The sequence below is a fragment of the Rhinoraja longicauda genome, chromosome 12, assembly GCF_053455715.1.
Source record: "Rhinoraja longicauda isolate Sanriku21f chromosome 12, sRhiLon1.1, whole genome shotgun sequence".
Taxonomy (NCBI): domain Eukaryota; kingdom Metazoa; phylum Chordata; class Chondrichthyes; order Rajiformes; family Arhynchobatidae; genus Rhinoraja; species Rhinoraja longicauda.
The window spans coordinates 54,507,547-54,523,523 of record NC_135964.1 but is presented as its reverse complement, the minus strand read 5'-3'; the positions used below and the strand labels follow the sequence as shown (position 1 = coordinate 54,523,523).

General features: G+C 54.0%; 1 protein-coding gene across 1 annotated transcript in view; it reads right to left on the bottom strand.

Moving 5' to 3' along the window:
* The window catches only part of hsf2bp (heat shock transcription factor 2 binding protein), a 118,240-nt gene extending 102,631 nt beyond the window's left edge, over window positions 1–15,609 (bottom strand). The window contains exon 1 of the mRNA XM_078408614.1: window positions 15,491–15,609. Within this exon, the coding sequence (XP_078264740.1) occupies window positions 15,491–15,579 (89 nt within the window). The 5' untranslated portion in view covers window positions 15,580–15,609. The remainder of the gene's footprint in view (window positions 1–15,490) is intronic.
* Between the last annotated feature and the right edge of the window lie 368 nt (window positions 15,610–15,977).

The window sequence follows — 15,977 nt, the reverse complement described above, 5'->3', positions numbered from 1 at the left end:
GACGAGTTAAAACGTCTGAAACAAAAACTGAAGGCAGGTTAATATCTCTGATGCTGGTAGAAAGTGGTTACCCAACATCTATAAATTCGGTACTTGGTGATAGAAGTATATAAAATGATGAGGCATTAGACAGGGTAGACAGTCAGAACCACTTCCCCAGGATGGGAATGTCAAATATCAAAGCCTTCATGTGAGAGGGGTAATGTTTAAAGCAGATGTGCAGGGCAAGGTCTTTCCCCACACAGAGGGTTGTGGGGCCTGGAACCAAGTGCCAGGGGGGGTGGTGGAGGCATGTGGAAGCACATGGATGTGTGAGGCACACGGACGTGTCAGGCATACGGGTGTGTCAGGCACACGGACGTGTGAGGCACATGGATGTGTAAGGCACTTGGATGTGTAAGGAATGGAGGGATTCGGATCACATGCAGGCAGGTAAGTGTTGGTGTTGACATCATGCTTGGCACAGACATGGTGGGCCGAAGGGCCTGTTCCTGTGCGGTGCCATTCTATATTTTATGTTCTAGGCCCATGGGATCCAACATACCCAGGTAGAAGATGTGGTGCTGTCCTTCAAACTCAGGTGAGGCTTTATTAGAAGTCAAAAAGAGCCACCTCATGGAAGCCATCGTTCAGCCCACCACACCTGCCCGACCATCCAGCACCATTTGCACCAATCCCATCTCATTCACCCCACACCTCCATCTCCTGCCCCCGATTCCAACCCTCACCGACCAGCCTGCAAACCGTTGGGAAATCACATTGGGAAGCGGGTGAAGTGAAGCGAGAGGTAACAGCTAGCACACCGTCAGTCACCCCTGTGAAGTGAAAGGAGGGGTTCTGCAAAGAATCCACCATCTGCATTGGTATCTCCACGTCAGAAGAGGCCACTTGTCAGCACAGATGCTGCACATTAACCTGGACTTGCTGCATCATCTGCAAGCAACCTCTCCCTGGATGGTGAACGGGACCTGAACTTGCAGGGATGTTTGGCCCAGTACCCTGCACCCACCCCACCCCATGCCACCTTATAAAGTGACACAGTGTGGAAACAGGTCCCTCAGCCCAACTTGCCCACACGGGCCAACATGTCCCAGCTACACTAGTCCCACCAGCGCACATTTGGTCCATATCCCTCCAAACCGGTCCTATCCATCACCTTCTCCCAGACTCCGTTGCTCTGAAGGCCACTGATGCTGCCTCAACTCAGTGTTATACCCGGGGCTCTGCATTTTCTGTCATCATTTGGAAGATTCTCGGTGGGAGTGGCTGGAAGGTCATGATGCAAAGTGTCACAGAGGACTGACCAACGAAAGCCAGGACCAGCAGCGAGCAAGTCTCTCCATCGCACTCTGGAATAGAGTGACTGAGTGAGATGGGGAGGATGTGTAGGAACAAAACCAGATGCTGGTATAAATCGAAGGTAGACACAAAATGCTGGAGTAACTCAACGGGTCAGGCAGCATCTCTGGATAGAAGGAATGGGTGATGTTTCGGGTCGAGACCCTTCAGTCTGAAGAAGGGTCTCGACCCAAAACGTCACCCATTCCTTCTCGGTTCTCCAGAGATGTTGCCTGACCCGCTGAGTTACTCCAGCAGTTTGTGTCCTTTTATGTATTAACAAGCATCTGCAGTTCTTCGTTTCCAGCTGAATCAATACTTGGCCTTCGGTTTATACCAGCATCTGCACTTTTGTCCCTACATATCCTCTCCATCTCACTCAGTCACTCTATTCCAGTATGGCCTAACCAAGTCCCTCTACTGAACCGGCTTTGACCCATACCCCTCAAAATCATGAACACGCTGGGAACAATCAAGCACACTCTTGAAACATAAACTAGCATCCAATGGCATCCAACGAACAACGTTGGTCCAATCGTGAGGTCGTGTGACTGGGTCTAAACAGAAACAAATCACACCCCTGGAACAAGTGCCAACACATGCACGTCCGTACAACAAGTGCCAGCTCCCACATCTAGCTCAGTTTAGTTTTTGTCACCTGTACCGAGGTACAGTGGAAAGCTTTTGTTGCGTGCTAACCAGTCAGCAGAAAGACAACACATGATTACAATCGAGCCATTTACAGTGTACAGATATAGGATAAGGGAATAACGTTTAGTGCAAGATAAAGCCAGCAAAGTCCAGTCAAGGATAGTCCGAGGGTCACCAATGAGGTGGATAGTAGTTCAGCACTGCTCTCTGGTTGTGGTAGGAGGGTTCAGTTGCCTGATAAAACTGTCCCTGAACCTGGAGGTGTGCGTTTTCACACTTCTACACTTTTGCCTGGTGGGAGAGGGGAGAAGAGGGAGTGGCCGGGGTGGGACTCGTGCATCAAAGGCTGGATCCAATTGAGTTTTAAAAGGCACAAAGATGGGAAATAGGACCTGGGATGAGAACCTTGAACTCAGGGCATCCAAGGGGTGAGGACACCCACACACCCACACACCACAGAGCAGGGCCACCCACACACCCACACACCCACAGAGCAGGGCCACCCACACACCCACACACCACAGAGCAGGGCCACCCACACACCACAGAGCAGGGCCACCCACACACCCACACACCCACAGAGCAGGGCCACCCACACACCCACACACCACAGAGCAGGGCCACCCACACACCACAGAGCAGGGCCACCCACACACCCACACACCACAGAGCAGGGCCACCCACACACCCACACACCACAGAGCAGGGCCACCCACACACCCACACACCCACACACCACAGAGCAGGGCCACCCACACACCCACACACCACAGAGCAGGGCCACCCACACACCCACACACCACAGAGCAGGGCCACCCACACACCCACACACCCACACACCACAGAGCAGGGCCACCCACACACCCACACACCACAGAGCAGGGCCACCCACACACCCACACACCACAGCAGGGCCACCCACACACCCACACACCCACACACCACAGAGCAGGGCCACCCACACACCCACACACCCACACACCACAGAGCAGGGCCACCCACACACCACAGAGCAGGGCCACCCACACACCACAGAGCAGGGCCACCCACACACCACAGAGCAGGGCCACCCACACACCCACACACCACAGAGCAGGGCCACCCACACACCCACACACCACAGAGCAGGGCCACCCACACACCCACACACCACAGAGCAGGGCCACCCACACACACCACAGAGCAGGGCCACCCACACACCACAGAGCAGGGCCACCCACACACACCACAGAGCAGGGCCACCCACACACCCACACACCACAGAGCAGGGCCACCCACACACCACAGAGCAGGGCCACCCACACACCACAGAGCAGGGCCACCCACACACACCACAGAGCAGGGCCACCCACACACACCACAGAGCAGGGCCACCCACACACACCACAGAGCAGGGCCACCCACACACCAGGGCCATTCAAGGGGTTAGGACACCCACACATCACAGAAGTGCAAAACTCTCAATGTGCAGCCGGCTGGGAGATTAATTAGCAAGGTTCACTCTGATTGCAGACAAAGCAAGCAGATAACTAATCAGCCATAATCTCACCAACAACGGCCACATGGAGATTGATCTTAACTCTCGAAAGTAGACTCAAGGGTTTTTGTTTTAATAGCCAGCTTTCTGAAGTAGTTTTTACTTTAATAGCCAGCTTTCTGAAGTGATTAGTTTCAATTCAGTTCAAAAGCATTTTTGCAATGTTATATTCCAGCTAAAAGTCTTTTCAGAACAGCAGCGTTTCCATATTGAGATCTTCCCACCCGCCCACATGGGAAATCTGCTGGAAAACCATTTCAGCATAAAAACTCCCATTGCTTTAGATACCACAGCTGGCCATGAAAGCCTTGAAATCTCGAGATATCCCTGGAGCACATTGCAGATGATTGCCTCAAGAATCGTGCAGGAACAAGCGCGAGTACCCCCACACGCCGACCCCCCCCCCGCGCGCTGGGACCCCCACACACTGACCCCACACGCGCCCTGACCCCACGCGCCGACCCAATGCGCCGACCCCACGCGCCGACTCCACACACTGACCCCACACGGACCGCTGCCGCTGCAGGTTCTGGGGTGCTGCCCTGAACCCATGAGCCAGCGCCTGCCACTACCTAGTTTAGTGCAGAGATACAGCGCGGAAACAGAGCCCGCACCAACCAGCGATCCCCGCACACTAACACTATCAATTTACACAAATACCAAGCCAATTTACCTACAAACCCGCACGTCTTTGGAGTGTGGGAGAAAACCGAAGATCTTGGAGAAAACCCGATCACGTGGAGAAGGTACAAACTCCGTACAGACAGCGCCCGTGGTGGAGATTGAACCTGGGTCCCCGGTGCTGCAAGGCAGCAACTCTACCGCCGCGCCACCGTGCCGCTCGCTGTTTGCACAGTGCCTTTACCAGCCACACCAACATCATGTCCTGAGGCTGCTGCACGTCTGATTACCAACCAACATCATGTACCACCCTCACCCTGGCACTGGTGACTGCCACCACACCCCTGATGGTACCTCAGGGGGCAGAGTCATCCATCACAGGGATCCAGCCTCTGACACACAATCACACCAGTTATCATTACGAAGGAACTGCACATTTGGTTTACACCCTAGATACACACAAAATGCTGGAGTAACTCAGCGGGACAAGCAGCACTATGGAGAGAAGGAATGGGTGACGTTTCCTATCGAGACCCTTCTTCAGAAGAAGACAAGCAGCATCTCTGGAGAGAAGGAATGGGTGATATTTCAGGTCAAGACCCTTCAACCTGAAACGTCACCCATTCCTTCTCTCCAGAGATGCTGCCTGTCCCGCTGAGTTACCCCAACATTTTGTGTCACCAGTTATGTGGTTGGTTCACTCAAGTCACTGACTGATGGTGATGTGGAGCTCAGTGACAGATCCTGTGCTGCACTGTTCTACGTTTTACCCAACAGTAACGTCTCTGAATGAACATAGTATTGACCACAATCGGTGAGTACAGGCAACAAAACGCCCTCTGCCATAACCCTCAACACCTGTGCCCTGCACAGATGTGTACTCAGCCCCTGTACACTCACAACTCTGTCGCTAAATTCTGCTTTAAATCCATTTGCAGATAATGCCTCCGTAGTGCGCCAGATTACAAGCAATGATGAGACAAAGTAGAGGAAAGAGGTGGAGAACGTAGTAACACAGAGTCAACACTTTGCCAGCAAGACCAAGCAGTTAATTCTTAGCACCAGTCAGCATCAATGGGAGAGAGCTCCAAGCTCAGAGGTGTAAATATCACCAACATTGGAGCAGCCAGACTAGCTGCAGCCAGGAGCTCACACACTAACGCCTTGACTTCCTCAGAAGGCGGAGGATTGGCACCAACTTCTACAGATGCACCGGAGAGAGCATTCTATCCGGATGCATCACAACCAGCTTGGGCAACAGCTCTGTCCAAAGCTGCAGAGTGTTATGGATGTAGCCCTGTCCATCACACAAGCCAGCCTCTGCATCGACCCCATCAGACACAGGCAGCCTCCAGCACAGGGCAGTGATGTGGGGAACACCACCACTCCAAGGTTCCATCACCTCACTCACAAACTCGTGACGCCACCGCTGGGTCATGCCCAGAGACACCCAGTCTGCAGAAGGGTCTCGACCCAGAATGGCACCCATTCCTTCTGTCCAGAGATGCTGCCCGTCCCGCTGAGTTACTCCAGCATTCTGTGTCTATCGTCGATGTAAACCAGCTTCTGAAAGTTCCTTCCTACACCCTGGTGAATGAGTGGGATCGAGAGGCAGAGGCAAGGGAGATAAAAACATTGCAACTTGCACAAACACTCATTCCATTTTAGTTGTCCTTTGAGAGAGATTTTCCAAGATAAACACACATTATATGCTTGCTAAAAGTAGAACATATTTTAATTGACAAAGAGGGGAAAATCCACTAGTTCCTTTGAACGGAGGAATGGCTTTGCAGCGGTCAGTGATGTTGTTGAAGGGCAGACTCCGTTACTCTCTGACTTGACCCTCAGCCAGAACTCTGCCATCTCCGCACGTGTCCCCCAAAGCCACAACTATGCAGTGATTGGCACCGATTCACAATCTTATAACAGCCCCAGCTCAGATTTCAAGATCATATTTAATAATTCAAACAAAATGAGGAGCGTGACAAATCTGAACCGCCAGTGAGCTGGCAGAGTCTGAGTGCAGCTGTCCATCCCCACAGCCCAGCCCATCGTCCCCACAGCCCGGCCCATCATCCCCACAGCCCGGCCCGTCATCCCCACAGCCCGGCCCGTCGTCCCCACAGCCCGGCCCGTCGTCCCCACAGCCCGGCCCGTCGTCCCCACAGCCCGGCCCGTCGTCCCCACAGCCCAGCCCGTCGTCCCCACAGCCCGGCCCGTCGTCCCCACACCCCGGCCCGTCCTCCCCACACCCCGGCCCATCATCCCCACAGCCCGGCCCGTCGTCCCCACACCCCGGCCCATCATCCCCACAGCCCGGCCCGTCGTCCCCACAGCCCGGCCCGTCGTCCCCACAGCCCGGCCTTTCATCCCCACAGCCCGGCCCATCATCCCCACAGCCCAGCCCATCATCCCCACAGCCCCATTCACACTGACCTTCACACGCAGCCACAGCAGAGTTAACGCCAACTAAATACTAAATATGTTGCAGTGCATCTGGGCTGAGAGACCATGGCTGGTATCAGGCAGCTGCCACAGAGCGGATGCTGCTGCTGCTGCTGCCGGAGCTGTCGGGAGCTACCAGGAGCGGCCCGGAGCGACCGGGAGCACGCGGGCAGTCAGAGTGACTCTGCAGGAAGGTTGAGTGCTGAAGGGACTGGGTAACAACATGAGTTCAACACTGAGATCCAGTAGCTGGCTTGAGGAAATGATGAAAGGTCACATCACTGCCCAGAGGTTGAGGACATAGCTCATGATTGAAGTTATCCGTGTCATGGAGTCACGCAGTACAGACGCAGGCCCTTCAACCCAACATATCCCTGATGAACAAGATGCACCACCTACGCTAGTCCCACCTGCCCACGTTTGGTCACACCTATCCTGTCCATGTACCTGTCCAAATGTATTTCAAATGCTGTAATAGTACCTGCATCAACTACCACCTCTTTCAAGAGAGAATTAGATTTAGCTCTTCGGGCTAACGGAATCAAGGGATATCGGGAAAATGGGGGAAAAGCAGGAACGGGGCACTGATTTTAGATGATCAGCCATGATCACATTGAATGGCAGTGCTGGCTCGAATGGCCGAATGGCCTCCTCCTGCACATATATTTTCTAAGCTTGTTTCGTAAAGCTACCACCCTCTGTGTGAAAAAGTTGCCCCTTAGATTCCTATAAAATCTTTCCTCTCTCACCTTAAACATAAGCCCTCTGGGTCTTGACCAGAGGTATCAGGACACTAAGGTATCTTGGTAAATGCTATTTCTAGTGTACAGGTTGGCAATCTATGAAAAAGGCTCCTGAAAATGTTGATTTAGGCGCAAAGCCACAGGAAAAAAGTCGTCAGGAGATATGACGTATTTGACTCACATATGCTGTGAAACTTTGATATCAATTCCACGTTTCCATTCTTTCAGTATATTCCTGTCGTTAAAACTATTGAATTCACTCTCAAACGAAAGCCTTATTTAGAGAGCGGTATGAGCAATGAGGAGTGCTGCCAGTGGAGAGCTGACTCTGGAACCCAGAGATGTCCACTGGAAGCTTCCTCGCCTCTTGACGGAACTGGTGTTAATCGACTGCAGTGGTCCACCACCAAGACAGTCAAGTCAAGAGTGTTTTATTGTCGTGTGTCCCAGGTAGAACAATGAAACTCTTGCTGCAGCACAACGGAATATGTAAACATGGTACACTGTAAATATAGTAATAATAATAGTCTATTGTAGTTTATTAGAGGTTGTGGTGTTTAACAGCCTGGTGGCTGTGGGGAACAAGGTGTTCCTGAACCTGGACATTACAGTTTTCAGGCTCCTGTACCTTCTTCCTGATGGCAGGGGTGAGATGAGAGTGTGGCCAGGGTGGTGTGGGTCAGTGAGTGTGTGGCCAGGGTGGTGTGGGTCAGTGAGAGTGTGGCCAGGGTGGTGTGGGTCAGTGAGAGTGTGGCCAGGGTGGTGTGGGTCAGTGAGAGTGTGGCCAGGGTGGTGTGGGTCAGTGAGTGTGTGGCCAGGGTGGTGTGGGCCAGTGAGAGTGTGGCCAGGGTGGTGTGGGTCAGTGAGTGTGTGGGTCAGGGTGGTGTGGGTCAGTGAGTGTGTGGTCAGGGTGGTGTGGGTCAGGATGGTGTGGGTCAGTGAGTGTGTGGTCAGGGTGGTGTGGGTCAGTGAGTGTGTGGGTCAGTGAGTGTGTGGTCAGGGTGGTGTGGGTCTCTGATGATGCTGGCTGCCTTTTTGAGGCAGTGACTCTGGTAAATCCCTTCGATGGTGGGGAGGTCAGAGCTGGTGATGGACTGTGCAGTGTTCACAACTTTTTGCACCATGGCATCACACCAGGACCAAAATGGTAGATGTCAAACTGGGTCAGTCCTTGTCTTACTTCTGCTAGCAACTACAGTACTGCCAAGAGCCTGAATCCAATTAACTCACTATCACTATCCAATAATGATAACACAGCTATCATCTTCAAAGACCACAATTTGGTGATACGGTAGACAGTGAGGGTTGTTGAAGATTACAAGAGGATCTGGACCCACTGGGAAAATGGGCAAGGCTGACTTGCTGGAGTTTAGAAGGTTGAGGGGGAACTTCATTGAAATTTACAGAATAATGAGCGGCCTGGATAGAGTGGGTATGGAGAGGATGTTTCCACTGGTGGGAGAGTCTAGGACTAGAGGTCACAGCTTCAGAATTAAAGGGCGCTCTTTTAGGAAGTAGATGAGGAGGAACTTCTTTAGTCAGAGGGTAGTTAATCTGTGGAACTCATTGCCACAGAGGGCTGTGGAGGCCAAGTCAGTGGATATTTTTAAGGCAGAGATAGAGACATTCTTGATTTGAATGGGTGTTAAGGGTTATGGGGAGAAGGTAGGAAAATGGGATTGGGAGGCAGAGATCAGCCATGATTGAATGGCAGAGTAGACTCGATGGGCTGAATGGCCTAATTCTACTCCTATAGCTTGTGAATCTGTGACGGAATTTAACTCAAACAAGTGTGAAGTGATGCTGTTGAGAAGTTAAACCAGGGCAGGGCCTCCAGTGAATGGCAGAGCCCTGGGGAGAGTTGCTGAACAAGTGCAAGTACATCGTTCCAACACAGGTAGACAGGATGATGAAGAAGGTGTATGTGGTGCTTGCCCTCATCAATGGTGGAAATGAGCATGATAATCCTCACGCCATGTTACACATGTACAACATGTTTGTTAGACTGCACTGGAGCACTGCATGCAGGTCTGATCTCCATGTTACACATGTACAACATGTTTGTTAGACTGCACTGGAGCACTGCATGCAGGTCTGATCTCCATGTTACACATGTACAACATGTTTGTTAGACTGCACTGGAGCACTGCATGCAGGTCTGATCTCCATGTTACACATGTACAACATGTTTGTTAGACTGCACTGGAGCACTGCATGCAGGTCTGATCTCCACGTTACAGGAAAGATGCGATAATGCTAAAGCGGGTGCAGAAAATATTCACAAAGATGTTGCCTGGATTGGATGGTTTGAGTTGTGAAGAGAGATTGGATAGGCTGGAGTGAAGAAGACTAAGAGATGACATGATGGAGATGGATAACGTTATGAGTGGCACAGCTAGGGTCGACAGTCAGTGTGTGTTCCAATGTTCAGGGTCTCTAAAACCAGAGGGAAAAGGTTTAAGGTTTACAGGAGATCCAAGTTTAATTCTTCACACAGAGCAGAGCAGTCTGCATCTGAAGGTGGAAGCAGGAACAGGAACAATAAGGATAATTCTTCACACAGAGCAGTCTGCATCTGAAGGTTGAAGCAGGAACAGGAACAATAAGGTTAATTCTTCACACAGAGCAGTCTGCATCTGAAGAAGGTGGAAGCAGGAACAGGAACAATATTTAAGAGGCATCTGGACAGATACTGAATGATACAGAGAGAGATGGAATGAATGCAGGCAAGTGGGACTAGTGTGGATAACATGATGGTCAGCATTGCCACAGTGGGCTGAAGGGCCTGTTTCCTTGTTGGACAACTCAGGTCTTATTCAAATTGCAATTGTCTGAAGTACTGTGTTCAGGCACCAAACTGATATCAGAACTGATGGGAAAAGTGGCCTCTCATGCCAGGAGATGAGGTGGTCCTTTAAGGTCTAGGTCTGCCTGACTCCGCTCCTACCTTGCACCCATAAACCAGTACGCCATGCCTGCCTACAGAGAAAGCTTGGACATAGGGAACCACTGCCTCTGACGGAGGAGGGCAGACTCAACATTATAAAGAACAAGAGGCACTGTGAATCAATGAAGGGTGAATGGGAGGTTTGACCGACACTAGGCGAGGACAACAGGAAAGCAAGAAAATAGGAAGAACGAGGCTGGAGGATACGAAGAGCTAGGAGGCGACTAGTGTCCCACAGACCCACGCGGTTAAACTGCTTACATTCCGTAGAGCAGGAAGTGTCGTGACTCTCCTCACGGTGGCTTGTGTGAGCAGGGCTGCTCATTTTGCAGATGCCAGCGTTGACAAGGCCACAGAGTGTTATGGCAATACCTTCACCACTGGACCCTGAGAAGCTGGTGTCAGCACAACTGCCAGGCCTGCTGGGTGCGGTCCACAATGAGGTGGAGGCCATGCCCACTGCCAGCACGCTCTGTGGAAAGCTGATGATCCAATTAACCTGTTGATCTTGTCCCTATTGTCAGCAAGCCAACCACACTCTTATTAAAGGTTTTTCTTTAACCCACATATGCTCAATAACCTGAATCGCCAATACTTTTATAAAAATATTAGTAATGGGTGGCATAAAACTTGCTTAATATCTTAAGTGGTAATTACTTACCAGCAAACCTTTATGACTATCTCCTAAGAATTAGGCCAGTATAATTTAATGTCGTGTGAAACCTTTTTTGCCGATATCTTCCAATTTATGAGGATTCTTAATTCAAACATTCATCACCTCAAATTGGTTGTATCACAGGGACAGACCCATAACCAGCTGCTCCTGACCATTCCACCCTGTAATTCAAGGTGCCAAGTCCAAACACAACTCATATTTGAAAGGTTAAATCTATAATTGTGTTGCTGTGCATTGGGATGCCCGGAGTAAATCGTTCACAAGGTCACTGCTGATCAGTGCTCAGTACTTCCAGCCTTCTGCCTCTCTCACAGCAGCACACAATCATTCAATTAAACTTAGGCTAAGCCGTCAAAACACTCAGCTTCATAACCATTAATAGTTTATCCAAAAACTCTCTCCTTTTTGAAATTGTTATCGATCATGTGCAGCCTCAGCAGCTTTGAGTTTCACTACTTCTGCTCCGGTTTCAACATACTAGGAGCATGGAGAACCAGCTGGGAACAGACATTGCCACCTCCTGAATTCACTGTCGCACCGAACACCACAGCCCCACCTGGCTCGGACATGCCCCGCAAAGAGTGGGTCGTCCTGAACCGGCTCCGCACAGGGGTCGGCCGGATCAACGCCAACATGCATCGCTGGGGGTTGCGTTCATCAGCAGCCTGCCTGTGTGGAGCAGACCAGCAAACAGCGCAGCAGGGCATGACCGACTGCACTGTCCTCCGTCCCCCTGGTGGAGGGGTAGACCTCACGGCCCTCGACAACAGCACATTGCACTGGCTACAGCGCCTGGAGGCCGTTACATAACTCCTGCTGCCTCAAACACAAGAAGTTGTTCCACGACCACAATCCTTCCATCAACAGTTAGTCAGAGCGTGGAGACACCCTTCAACCCAACTTGCCCACACCAACCATCACGCTCCCATCTAGGTTAGTCCCACCTGCCTGCATTTGACCCATATCCTTCTAAACCTTTCCTATCCATGTACCTGTCTCAATGTGTAGGAAGGAACTGCAGATGCTGGTTCAAACCGAAGATTCACACAAAAAGCTGGAGTAACTCAGCGGGACAGGCAGCATCTCTGGTGAAAAGGAAAGGTGATATTTCTGGTCGAGACCCTTCTTCGGATTGAGAGTCAGTCGAGAGATGTAGGTGGTACATAGAATAAATGAACGACAGATATGCAAAAAGCAACCACGATCAAGGTGGAGCCCACAATGGTCCAGTGTTGGCTGTGGGGCAGGCGATAATGAGCTACACAGGCAGTGAAACTCAACAGGACGATGAAAATAGTGTAACGACTAGGGTGGGGGAGGGACGGAGAGAGAGGGGATGCAAGGGTTACTTTAGAGAGTTAGAGAAGTCTATGTTAGAGCAGTCAATATTCATTCTGATGGAGTGTAAGCTGCCCAAGCAAAATATGAGGTGCTGTTCCTCCAATTTGTGCTGGGCCTCACTCTAACAGTGGAGGAGGCCCAGGACACAAAGGTCAGTGTGGGAATGGGAGGGGGAGTTCAAGTGTTGAACAACCGGGAGCTCAGGTAGGCCGAGGCGGACGGAGCAGACAGGCAGCGACTCACTCTTCCCTCAATGGGAAGTCCCTCAGTGTGGAGGGCAGGTTGCTGCCACTGGTTCAGGGGCTCAGAGGTGGGAATACCCTGTGGGCTCGGAGGTGGGGATACCCTGTGGGCACAGGGGTGGGGATACCCTTTGGGCCAGTGCTGGGAAGTGTGAGAGGTGGTGGCACAGGTGTGGGCTATACCGTTTGGGCCAGTGCTGGGCAGTGAGGTGGTCAGTGGTCTCGGAGGTGGGGATGCCCTGTGGGCCAGTGCTGGGCAGTGTGAGAGGTGGTCAGTGGGCACAGGTGTGGGCTATACCGTTTGGGCCAGTGCTGGGCAGTGTGAGGGGTGGTCAGTGGGCTGGGAGGTGGGGATACCCTGTGGGCCAGTGCTGGGCAGTGTGAAAGGTGGTGAGCCTCTTCATCACTTACCCAGGGCCGTGGCCTCAATGTTGTCAGTGCTCCTTCCCACAAAGATGCTCCCAGAGTCAGTGGCGTTTCCAGCACATGCCTGGAGTTCCTCTCTGTCCACCTGGTAATCGTCCCATGACAGGGGCTGGAAATAGCAAGCCCGTGTCAGGAGTCGGAGGTCAGGCATGCCAGCAATGCCGGTCTCACACCGTCACGGACAGCCAGCGACTGGGAGCTGTGTGCTGCCCGGTCCACTTGCCTTTCCAGTGACCTTGCAGGGGACAGCACGGCTAGAATATCTATAATGCCCTGAGTCGGGGACACAGGCCTAGCACTGGCCCAGCACTGGCTCAGCACTGCCCAGCACAGTCCCAGCACTGCCCAGCAGACTGTGAACATTGTACTGAGTCCAAGGTCATCATTTTTTCCTTTGTCTCGAACAAAGAGGGTCCTGGCCTGGCGCGTTGAGAAGCTGCTGGATTTCATCGTCAGTGGCGACTGACAGAGGATTTCCATCGCAATAACTACCAGCTGCTTTCAACAGGGCAGCACCATGTTGGTGTGGGGATGCTGGTTGGAGTTTGTGCTCCACACACTCCTGTGTGGGAAGCCTCACTAAACACTGTAATTACCCCACGGGTGAGTGGAGGAACGCGAATCCCCATTCACACAGCTGATGGAGCAACACTTTGCAGTGCTCTCTACACACACCATCATCACCCCCCATTCTTCCCATCTCCTCTCACCACCACCAAACCTCCTCCTGCCACCCAGCTAACCTTTTCCTACAACACCAACCTCTGCTCCAATACCCAGCTAGTTGTGCTTTGCACAATCACTGCGTTTCAAAAGGTTAGCCGTGGTGTTGAAACTCTGACGTTTCACGTCAGACTGTGGCCTGCCTCAGCCGACCTTCAACCAACACAAACAAACAGTTCATATCAATATCTCCGTGCATAACATGGCTGCAATCACTAGGAGGCCATTTGTCCTGGCAAGGTTATACAGGATCTGTGAAAGGCCGGAGGGCACAGCTTTAAGGGGGGAAGGACAAAGTTTAAAGGAGATGTGCGGGGGAAGCTTTTGTTTTTACAGAGAATGGTAGGTGTTTAGAACACGCTACTGGGGGTGGTGGTGGAGGCAGCTACGACAGAGGTGGTTGAGGGGCTTTTAGACAGCCACATGAATCTGCAGGGAATGGATATGCAGGGATATGGGTCCGGTGCAGGGATATGGGTCCGGTGCAGGGATATGGGTCCGGTGCAGGGATATGGGTCCGGTGCAGGGATATGGGTCCGGTGCAGGGATATGGGTCCGGTGCAGGGATATGGGTCCGGTGCAGGGATATGGGTCCGGTGCAGGGATATGGGTCCGGTGCAGGGATATGGGTCCGGTGCAGGGATATGGGTCTGGTGCAGACAGATTAGTTTAACTTGGCATCACGTCCAGCACGGACATTGTGGACCCAGACGCCTGTCCCTGGGCGGGCGGCACTGTTCCATGTTCTGTCCACCATCCTATCCAAACATTTAAAGTCTGAATCATTCACCACAGGTTGTTGTTCATCTTGCCTCTGTCGCCAACACATTAAATCTAAACCCACTGCTCACCTCCCATCTCCCGCCCCCATTGTTCCAACTCCACTCTTCACCTCCCTTCCCATCTTTTGCCGCCAACCTCCAGGGGTCCCGAGCACCCTCCGCCTCCCACCCATGGGTGCCCAGGGCACTCCCTCCCCTCAACCCATCCTGTCACATACCCCAGATGCCCCCCCCCCCACCCATGGGAGCCACAGTAGCCTCAGGCACTGGCACCCCCCCCCCCCCCAACCACAGGAGCACTGGACATCCTCTCCCCATGGGTGCCACAGGTCTCTCCCCTGCCCCCCCCCCCTGAAGTATGGGTGCTATGAGTACTCAATACGCTCCCCACCCATGAGGTTCCCACCAACCATCAACAACACAGGGTGCTCCAGGTCCCCAGCCCTTCCCAACCTCCTCCACCCATGGGTGCCATTCACCCCACCTGCCATCACCACCCCTGGGTCCTTGGGCGCCGCATTCGCCACCCATGTGTGCTCGGGGTACTCCTTACCCCACCCTTGGGTGCCCCTGCCCCCACCCATGGGTGCCCCTGTCCCCACCCATGGGTGCCCCTGTCCCCACCCATGGGTGCCCCTGCCCCCACCCATGTGTGCTCGGGGTACTCCTTACCCCACCTTGGGTGCCCCTTGACCCACCCATGGGTGCCCCTGCCCCACCCTTGGGTGCCCCTGTCCCCACCCAAGGGTGCCCCTGTCCCCACCCATGGGTGCTCGGGGTCTTTACCGGCGCCCGTCATCCCCAGGCTGCCCCTGTGCCCCCTCGGGTGGGCCGGGAGTCGGCGCCGCTGCGCGGGCCCTGAGTCCCGGGGACCGCAGTCCTGGGCCTGGCGCCCCCGGGCCGGACAGTGACAGTGGGCCCGGTGCGGGGCGGGGCGGGGCGGGGCGGTGCGGGGCGGTGCGGTGCGGCCTACCTCCCCCCTCTACCCCCCCTCTACCCCCCACCCACCGGCCGCTACCTCCTGCGCAGCTCCCCCGTGTGCGGCTCCAGGTGCGGGTCGGTCCGCAGCAGCTCGTCCGTGCAGCACTCGCCCGCCAGCTCCGCCATCTTGGCGCGGCCCGGCCCGGGGCGGGGCGGGGCTACAGGGGGGGGGGCACAGCGGGGCGGGACTACGGCGGGGCGGGACTACGGCGGGGCGGGACTACGGCGGGGCGGGACTACGGCGGGGCGGGACTACGGCGGGGCGGGACTACGGCGGGGCGGGACTACGGCGGGGCGGGACTACGGCGGGGCGGGACTACGGCGGGGCGGGACTACGGCGGGGCGGGACTACGGCGGGGCGGGACTACGGCGGGGCGGGACTACGGCGGGGCGGGACTACGGCGGGGCGGGACTACGGCGGGGCGGGGCGGGACTACGGCGGGGCGGGACTACGGCGGGGCGGGACTACGGCGGGGCGGGACTACGGCGGGGCGGGACTACGGCGGGGCGGGACTACGGCGGGA